The sequence below is a fragment of the Phaethon aethereus genome (genome assembly GCF_964289735.1).
Source record: "Phaethon aethereus genome assembly, chromosome: 10".
Taxonomy (NCBI): domain Eukaryota; kingdom Metazoa; phylum Chordata; class Aves; order Phaethontiformes; family Phaethontidae; genus Phaethon; species Phaethon aethereus.
In genome coordinates, this window is record NC_138586.1 from 13,849,152 (window position 1) to 13,859,894 (window position 10,743).

General features: G+C 39.2%; 1 protein-coding gene across 1 annotated transcript; it reads right to left on the reverse strand.

Moving 5' to 3' along the window:
* Positions 1–1,645: 1,645 nt before the first annotated feature.
* LOC309408319 (rho-related GTP-binding protein RhoG-like) lies at positions 1,646–2,917 on the reverse strand (the record flags this gene model as incomplete). The annotated part of the gene is made up of 1 exon (XM_082004123.1): positions 1,646–2,917. One exon carries the CDS (start codon positions 2,915–2,917, stop codon positions 2,342–2,344), a length of 576 nt encoding a protein of 191 aa, XP_081860249.1. The 3' UTR covers positions 1,646–2,341.
* Positions 2,918–10,743: the final 7,826 nt, after the last annotated feature.

Genomic DNA, 10,743 nt, shown 5'->3' on the forward strand with positions numbered 1-10,743 from the left:
ATTAAAAGTCTATTTAAGAGCAGTTTAAACATGTCACAAACTTTTTAAAATACATCTCTGAATGAAGCAAAGGTTATGGGCTTGCACCAGGGGAACTAGACAGTTGATTTAGGCCTGACCAACATTTAAAAAAAAAAAAAACAAACATGTACACTGGCTTAATAAATACAATTTTCAACATGATAAAACCCTATTCACTTGGTTACCAAAATTTACCTACAGAAAGTGATCTTGAATTACAAGGCACAGAGTTAATTGCAGCCTGCAAGTCAAGCCCACACCAAAGGCCTACTACTAAGGTAAAGGCAGAATGTGGTGAATAGAGGTTACCTCACTGAAATACTCCTACACCCTCACAGCCTGCAGGGCACTGCGGTAGGAGCCACATCTGCAACAGCACTTCTACAAGTGCAAAAGATGCAAAGACACTCGAGGTAATGGCACTTGGTGAAGAAAAATATGCAGAGTCTCTAGACTTCTGCAAACATCATGCACAATGTGTGTTTGGTGTTGCCTGTGATCAGGCAATATTTGGAACTCTGTGTTGGTTCACTAGCCACATATATCAGTATTTAGATTAACTGCAGTTAATAATCTATGGGTTGCAGTTTGCTAAAGCAGTACCAGTACGAGCATATGTCAGATATACAAAAGTTGCCATTAGTGTCAGCATCAGTTACACCAGATGAAGAAAGGCACATCCTCTTTAAAGAGGGGAATTAGGGCACAAATCGTATGTTTCTAACCACCTAGTATTTTTGTCCATATCATATAAAGCAAGGTCAAATTAACACAACCTTGTTGATATATTTTCTGTTATCTTGCTAAAATGAGTCTTCTTTCTGCCCAAGGAATACACCAGTGCAGTTCTGCATGTGTGGGAATCACAAGAAAGCAAGTTCTGAATTACCAATTGAGGCTGCATCCAGACAAAGACAGCACTGTCAACTTCAGACAACAAAGCCCAGTCCAGCACCATTGGTTTCACACAAAGTATCTTTGAAATATGCTGCTTTCATACCACCAAGCTGTAAGGTTAAGTCTAAGGAAGGTTTCATGCGCTTACTCCTCAGCTGGTCCTGGAATCACACAAAGAACAGCGCACATCCTGAAAATAAAAGCCAGCTGCCACTCACAAGAGTCGCTAAAGAAAGTTAAAAAGTACGTAAATAGAATAACTGATTACCTAGTAGAGAAAACTGTCCAGGTAAACCTATCCACAGACTGGCTAACCATTACAAATTTAACTGAAACCATCAGTGAGTTGCCAGGATGAAACAAGGTTTCCTGGTTCCTGTAAACAGAACTTCCAAACTTTCTGTCAGTGTTCTCCCAGAAAAACAACAAAGGAATTTGCCGCAAAAATCTCAGGTGGTGGCCTCAAGAACATTAAGAAGTGAAGCAATGAATTCCTCAAGAGGGCTGCTATCAAGTCTCTGGGATTCATCAAAGGGATCACACTGAAAAATCTCATTTTGAGAAGTGTCATCCCAACTACCTCAGTCAGTCCAAGAAGGTAACGTTAACTTTATTCTCCAGGTGAAAAGTGTCTTTGGAGAGTGAAATAAAAATTCAGTTTAGAAGATTATGGAAGACTTGCATCTAAACCACTCTTCCATTTCTCCAATTCAAAAGTATGAAAATTACTCATTTGAGTGATTCATCATTATCCTAAGTTCCTTACATGAGGAGAAATCAGCTCCTGCTTCTATTAATAAAATCATTGCAGGTGGTCCCTGGGTCTTGCTCATTGCATTAAACATGCCTTATGCTAACTCTTCATATAAACAATCACAGTTCACTATAAGGTGAATGTCAGTAATATTTCAGGCATTTTTGCATGTAAACAAATTGTTTTCAAGCTTTAAATTGACAAATGAAAACAACTGGACAGCCAGACCTATGTTCATAAAACAAATGCAATCAGTAAATAAGGGATGGGAAAAGCAGCAGGTACACTTAAAGCAAAGTGATCAGAACTTGTGCTTTTCAGCAAATGTAGTAACTGATGGCTACCTAGTAAAGAAGTCTGGCTTCAAAGAAGTCCCTTCTTTATTTTCCTCCACTAAATAAGGACAGAAGCTAAGTGATCCCTGGAGAAGCTGGAGACTGGAACTTTAGAAATAAAGTAGGTATTTGACCTCTCAGTTGGAAAAAAAAAAAACAAACAACCACAACTGTTCTGTTTCAGTTTCCCTGAAGCAGTAAGACTGCAAGAATATTTGTGGCATAAACCATTTCTGTTTAGAGCTGTTAGTGCAAGATGCAAATCTTCAATTTATCTCATTAAAGAGCCCTCCAAGATTCTAGTCAATATTCGAACATCCATCACCCGAGGTAACTACAATAAGACACATTTTCTTGTATTCTTCTTTGTCACAGGATACAGAACTGCACGCACAGCTTCAGCAAACACTTCCCGAACACCCTCCTGATTCAATGCCGAGCACTCCAAATATTTGACTGCTCCAATTTGTTTAGCCAGCGAAGTCCCCTGCTGCAGGGTAGTGGGAGCCAAGCTTTGCTCTTTCAACTTTTTAACTGTTTCCAGGTCATTTCTTAAGTCTCTCTTAGTGCCCACTAAAAGAATGGGAACATTTGGACAGTGGTGAGAAACTTCAGGATGCCATTTGTGCCTCACATTTGCATAGGAAGAGGGGCTACCGATGGAGAAACAGATGACAAATACATTGGTTTGAGGATACGAGAGCGTGCGCAGGCGGTCGTATTCCTCCTGGCCTGCAGTGTCCCAGAGATTCAGGCTAACTGTCCGGCCATCAACAGTCATTTGGGCACTGTAGTTGTCAAACACAGTAGGGATGTACTCTTCTGGGAAGGCATTGGTGGTATAGCTGATGAGAAGACAAGTTTTTCCCACAGCGCCATCTCCGACAACCACGCACTTTATAGTCTGCATTCTTTACCCAGAAACAAAGTCCTGCACAAAGCAAGGAAAAAAGTTAGGAAAAGCACACTCAATTACAGTCATTTCACAGATAAGCTTTAGCAACTGTTTTTAATATTGCTAACAATTTGTTATCACAGCTAAATACATTCTGTGTCTCAGAAGCCATTATATGAAGAACTCACAGGCTAGAAAGACAATAGTGAAATGAAGATGCAATGAGTTGAGAGCTCAGTGACAACTGGCTGCATTCCAACCATGTAAGTACAAATTAGCCAAATTCCCACAGTCTTGCCTTACTGACAGACAGTTTCCCACAGGCAAAGGGACAAGTCCTTAGAGGTACCTGCAAGTAGAAAGGAATTGTTACCTCAGACCTGGAAATAAGATGACCTCTGTCATTTGTAGGTTCACACACACACCTCTGTACATACACACCCTCCAAGATTCACACTTCTTGTCTACATGGCCTACTGCCTAAACAGTTTACCACAAAGAAAGGTCCAAAAATTATATAATAAACTAAGATACCCATTGCTGGGCTGCACTGCTACTGTTTACTATAACAACTCACTCAACTCAGGATCAATCAGACCTCAAGAAACTGCGTTATTTAGAGGACACCAGATAAAAGGTTCAGAAAGCAGCATGTACAAGAAAAGCTGTTCTTTGAAATATAACTAGCCATAGTACCCAGATTAGAATACATAAAGAATTTTTCTAAAGAAGCCAAGAACAGATTATTCTCACTAATCACTGACAGAACAAGCAGAACTTAATAGGCTTGAGCTACAATAAAGAAAGCTTATACTGAGTGCTAGAAAAATATGTGCTGTAAAAGATCAGCAAACGGCCTTCCTAGGCAGACTGGCAAATTGTTACAGCAGATATTTGACACTTAAAGGCTTCCCTATCCCCTTCCTGCTATGTGAAGAGTAGGTTTGATAATCAAATGGATATAGCCTAAAACTCAAATCATTCTAAACTTTCAACACATGAACAGCAGAAACTCTGAAAATAGCATGGAACAACTACAAGCAGTCATTTGCTATACATTTGTTGTATGCTGGAGTTTCCACTGCTAGCCTGAACAAGCAGGAACTTGCATCTGCCTTCTCACCCAAATGCCTTTGAGGTACTATCAGTAATCCTCAACTTGCAACCAGCAGCAAATACACTGCTTCAAACAGAAGAAACAAATAGTGGGATGAATTATATTGCATACTCCAGAAAGATCACAGCTCCAATACCATCAAAATAGCAAAGGGAACATAAAAAAAATGAGCCACAGTGAAGTACTTCAGTTATAGAAGTCATCCCATTCCAAAGCTCCAGTCAAATGTAAAGAGAGATGTGTATCCAACTGCATATTGTAAAGGTAATCAGTAAAATGAAGAACAGCACTGACCAGCAAAAGCTGACAGCAGGACTGCATATGTTATTCCAGAACAGTTGCACCAAGATTTTCATTGGCTTCTTTAGAAAAATTCTTTATGTATTCTAATCTGGGTACTATGGCTAGTTATATTTCAAAGAACAGCTTTTCTTGTACAGGGCTAGAGGGGGGGGGAGGGGGGAAAGTAAGAAAAAATACAGGTAAGTTCTGTCAAATTAGAGGCTTCGAAACATTCATTGCATTTTGCAAACCCCAAAGTTGAAACCTCTTTTAACATAAAATGACTTAACACATTACAAATTAAAACATTTTTAGCATTATACTATTAATAGAGGTTGAACACTGTTACTGGCAGAATACAATGCAACATAATATTTCTGAACATAAAGGGTCTAAGTGCTACAAGCAAATAGTGACAAAAAAGTGTATGTATTTTAATACCATAATACTGTTCTACCTGAAGATGCAACCTGCAGATGACCATCTGCTTTGAGACACTGCCACGCTCTCTCCAGTGGCAAGGCTGCCTTCACGTATTTCCAAACCCTGTTTCCCCTTCCCACCCAGGTAGCATGCCACCTCCTCAGCTGTGACCATAAACTGAAAAAGGGTGAGGAGTTGTTTCATCCAGTTTACCAAGTAGGACCACAATCCACTGTGTTGGTACAACCAAGCTAGCGGTAGCATACGGTGGGAATGAATCATGAGGGAGGAACACCATGCGCTGCTATTGCTGCCAAAGTATCACTGGACTGCAGTATAGAGAGCAGGTTTTAAAGCTTATTCTTGCTTTTACTTCAAACGACTTAAGTACTAGAAGACGCTGTGCCAAAAAGCGTAGTGGTGACCAACAATTCCAAAGCAAAAGTTTTCTTCCAAATGAACTCCCTAGGCAACAGACCACTATTTTGATCAGCCAATAGCAAGTGACATCATGGAGTAGGTAGAACTAAGTCAGCCTACATGCAATAAAGACTCAACTACAGCAACAAAAGTCTCATGGAGTATGAGATACACAAAGCTTTTTATATGCCCAGGTCCTAAAATAAACAAATTACAAATACTTGGAAACCAATCTCTCCTTAAAACAAAACCACGAGCTCCTCCAAGGGCTTACACCTCTATGCATTTCTGTCCAGAGCTTTTCACAGAAAGACAGAGTATCCCAGAATTGCATCCCTACCTGCACACAGCAGGCACTCATACCTGGAGGGCTGTCACACCAATACTGTAAGACAACACAGTCAGTTTCATATATTGGTAAACTACAAAGACACTTGTATCCCATACCATCAGCAGCTAGAACAGTTTGATTCAACCTGAACATTTGTAATGAAAGTGTGTTACCCAAAGATTATTTTGTTGGGGCTTTATTTAAGAGGTCATTAGAGCTTTCAATTCAGAGAACAGTTGTGAGGTAACAAAAAAGCCTGGAACACAAATGCTCTTTCACAGCATTAATATTTTGAATAACCTGACTAAGGCTTGGATTTCAGAAGAGCGACATTTGCAGTAGGAAATAACTCCATGCAAACATGCCAAAGCATCAGACTAAGTACGAACTACACAAATATAATTAAAAAGTTTGTAGGCTTTTAAGCATGCTTCTCTGCAGGGCTCCTTTAAAGTAGGTTGTCTTAGCTGAAAGGCATCATGTGTGGCATATGCAATACAGAAAAATAAACACACCAGGATACACACGATTTAGTACTGAAACATGAAATTTAGAGAAATTTAAAAAAAAAAAAGAGAGCAAGCAGAAAGAAGCTCCTACACTCCAGAAACCTGTATGTTGTGAGCAGGTGTAGTCTGGCTAAAGATTTACATGTGGAAGACAAGGGTTTTTTTAATTTAAGCCATAACCAAGCAAACAATACTACCTCCATCAGGCCTTTTCTATTAAATCCACATATCGCTTTGTTCAAAATGTATAGTCTCTATTTTTTTCTTGTAAAAAATTTGCCTAGTGATAAAACTCTCATAAGATATCAAGAAGCTGGGGTTCAAATTTGCATGGAAAATTCTTTTTATTTCTCAAGCACCCTTGAACTTGGCACTGCATGCTATCTGAATATAAATATGTGCTGAAAAAACCCATACTCTGAAAACAAAATTACCAACAAACATTACTAAGAGCAGGAAAATGGTTTAGGGTTTGTTCGGGGGTTTTTTTGGTGAGCTTCAAAGGCATTTTTTGGGAAAAGACTTTAGAGAGAAAAACTCCACATACAACAGGTAACAAGAACTGAAAAAGAGAAAAATACAGATTAACGCCTCAACACATCCAAAAAAAGACTGAGAATTTAGAAACAGAAAGCCTCAGAACCAAGTTTAAATGTTACTCAGCAAGAGAAAGGAGTGAACAGAAAGTCCAAAGTAGTAATTTGAGTTGGTTAGTCCTGCCAGAGAAAGGACTTTTGTTACAGTTAAGGTGGAAGATCATCAGAACATGAAGAATTCCAGCAGTTACAGCAGAATGGGAACAATTTTCAAACAATAAAAAAAAACCCAAACCCAACCACCCCAAAAAGTATTGTGCAAAAATACGTAGATGAGGGTTATTTCTATCTTGTCCATCAGTGCCTTTGAATTATAAAACTGGCATTCCTGTTTGGGTTAGTTTCCTTTTCAGAAGATGCTGCAAATTCTGCCTTTGCTGCCTGCACACCTGGCACTTCCTTTGGAATGTGCAAGATTTCAATCGACATGTCGAGACATCATCTGGAGAGCTGCTCTCATTCTGACCTAATTACATATTTTCTGGTATCATTAACATGGACAGCTTGCTCTCCTGTAACCCAGCGGACATTTGCTGGGGAAATTCACTACTTGGATTCCACTCTGCCTCCCCACAAAGCTATCATAAATTAAATCATAGAGTAACTTCATGTTGCAGCAAAATTTTTTGTGGGAGAGAATAAAACTTTTAGATCTTCCCTTTAATACTTTTGAAGGCAAGGTCCCTGTCTGCTGAGAGAAGGGAGAAAACAGTGACAGAAAACGGAGAAGAAACATGAACTTGAACTCTTCTGGGGCTTTCTAGATTTACGCTTTTTATACTTCCTGCACTTTGAAAAATTCTTGGCATATTCTTAGCAGGGTATGTCTCTGCCCTTATTATCTTAACACCAGATGCCTCTTTGCTAGGTGGATTTTAACTTTGACATTGCTCTTTGATAACTTCATTTTCACAGAGTTTGTCGGGTGTTCTGTATCTCTTTCCAGTCTGGATAGGGTCCCGCTTTGGCCAAAAATGAGCAGAAAACACACAAGGAGTTCAGCTAAAATCCCCTGTAACTGAGCTGTGTCGTTCTGTTCAGCCACCACCTTTGACCAATCCCTCCTTGTTTTTGCAGGCTTAGAAGCTTGGTACTGCTTTATCAGGAACAAGCAGAAGCAGAAGCTAAGAAATCTAAACAACTTAATTGCTCATCTTTCAGTAACAAAAAGCAGATCAGAGATGATTCACTTTGTCTGCATGATACATGAAGTCGGGCAGAAACTTTCAACAATGAATTGGGTGGATGAGGCAGTTCTAAGTGTATCCTACTACCCTCACTCATGCAAAGGAGTTGGAAGATTTTTCATGTGTGCAGCTTAGCCACCAGATCTGACAGGGAAGAGAAAGGGTCTCTCAGCAATTTAATCAAAACTATGTTTCTATTCCACAACAGCTCAGCTCACTCACCATTGTTTTAGGCAAGCGTCAAACGAACGGACAAGTGCCAGACTTTTAGAATGCATGCCAAGAAAGAGTAAAGAAGTTAAATAGGAGACCTCATCCCTAATACCCTTCAGGAAAGAATGACCTACTTGGACTTCTCAGTGCCTTTCAAAGTTTTCACAGCGCTTTCTGTCCTGCCATTTACCTGCAAAAGAAACAAAACACATGGCAACAGCCTAAGTGGCAGCAGGAGAAAAAAAGTCAAGAAGCCAAGACAGATTTCAGCAGCAGAGCAGGAACTGTGCAATCCACAACCCAGAGCTCCATATGAACAGCAGAATCGAGGAACCTTGCTTTTTGCAGAACTGTGCCTGGAGGTTCAGCTCCCATGCACGTATTACTGATGCCTAACAAGAGTGCAATTCTCACCACTTGTTCCCTCAGTATGAATGCTAGAAAGGCCTTACTCCTTTTGCCACAAAAAGTTGTTTCAAAGAAATAAAAGAAACCACCCAAAACTTTTCATATGATGTTTTTAAAACCTCAAATTAGGTTAAAATTGGTTTATCAATTTAAAGATTTTTTTTTTCAGGAATGAAACACATATAAGTTTTACCATGTAAGCAGTATTTCTTAGGCAACCACAGTGAAAACAAAGTGGCCTGCGTGAGGTATTTGGGCGCCTCAACCACACAAATCTCAGTACATTAACATTCTTACTACAGGCACTCAATACTCCAGATTTATAGGAAAGCAACAATACTAGTGACCAAATATCAGTGACCTTAAATTCCATGAATCCAAGATCACATTTATTGGATAAAGTATCTCCAAAGGCCATTAGAGCAAGCTTGTGAAACAGCTGCACAGCTGTGAAATAACACCAAGGTGCAGCTGCACAGTCATACAGGAACTAAAAACTAGGACTTCCGTAGATATTCGAATGCCCAGTATATGAATGTGGCATGTATCCTGCCATAATCAAAAGCTGTAGAGTATTAAACTTGATTTTCCTCCTGCAACCACATGCAGAAGCATGGATTCATCAAGACAAGTACCCTTCAAAATTTATTTAAACACAAGCAACCCTGACACACTTCGAGGGTAAGCGCAGTAAAGGTGTAAGACTAGGAGCCAGGTCTGCAGGGTTCTATGCCCAGATCCACCACACAACTCCTGAATGACACCCAGGGCCTCCGCAAGATGCTTGTATCACAGTCAGTTCATAAAAAGAGTGTAACATATGTCCTTCCTACCTTTTATAGATTCTGGCGAGGCCTTATTCATTACTGTTAGCTAAAAGAAAAGAAGACAGTACCTCAGACATGAGGTTCTGTGAATAGGCACAGTAAGCATACTACAGAGTGAATGACAAATCCATCCAAAGCATCCCTAACTCCTATTTGAGGTGGAAAAAAACCCTATTATTCTATCTTCCTATCATGTTTTGTCACCTGGCATTTATTGGCACTCTAAACGCTTTTTAAGAAAAGCTGTAACAAAGCCACTTTTGTATTTGAAGGGCAATGTGTATACCAGGAAAAATCTAAGCATTTTCCTTGAGAAAAAAAGCCTACACACGCTTTTTATTCTCTTAGATTTCTGCTCCTCTGCCCCCAAATCTCACTGAGGGGTTAAAAAAAAAAAGGCAAACCACCAACCAAAAAAATGCACTTGATCCATCAATAACAGTTTTCAAAAGTGTCTTTAGATAGTTTTGATACAATTAAAACACAAGTTCAACCGTGCACACTGTGTATTGTATCATGGCTTGTGCAGTACAATATTGCAATATTTGCCAGTCTCATTTGCATCAAATATTGCAGTTCTAAAAAGTGAGCAGAAGTTACCAGTGGCAAGGAGTCTCTCAGCAGTCTATCAGATTTACACATACAGGCATAGGAAAGTAAAAAAAAAAAAAAACAAAAAAACCAAACACCACACACCTCCTTTTAAAAGTATAGATCTTTACATGATACCAAATTGAGTGAAAACACTCTGGACTCAAAAAGAATCACAGCCTCATCAGTTAAGCAAATCAAACTGCATATTCAGTTTCCTCCTCCTAATTGCAAACCACATCTTTCATTGTTTTTTCAAGATCTCTGTAAGGTTCTTTCTAAGAAGAGGATTTAAAAGTGTCTTTTTTTAATGGAATTATTAAGCTAAAATGCTAAATATGTCTCATAAACTTACGTTCCCTATAAAAAAACTTGCATGCAGCTGAACAGTGGCAAACTGGCCAAACAGAGCCTTCATGCTATGTATTTTACATTTGACACAGAGGAGAATGTAAGCTTTTTTAAAAAATCAAAAAATAAGCTTGGGATAAAGAGCACACAGCTAATGATGCTGGCACAAGGAGCACCACACTCCAGCACGGGACACATGTTGCAAGAGTAGGGTACACAAAAAGAACAAAAGCATTTAAAGCTTTTTTATAACTCAGAGTAAACATGATGGGAACCACAAGTGTTTATAAAGAGTAAACAGATACTGACTATTCATTGGTTCTTTGAAAACAAAAAAAAATAAAGAACAAAGGGACACAAAATCCCCAGAAAGAGGGAGGTTCAGAAGAAATAAAAAGTAGCATTGCTTCTCAGGGTTTGAGGTTAAGCTATGAATTTCTCAGTACAGGATGTTACAAATACTGAAAGTTTACAGGACTCAAGAAGAGAACCATTAAACTTATGAAAGATAGTTCTGTAGCGGCTGCTGAATGCGACAGTACCTGTGACTCCTGAAAGCCCTATGCACTCAGAATATTTTAGGTTA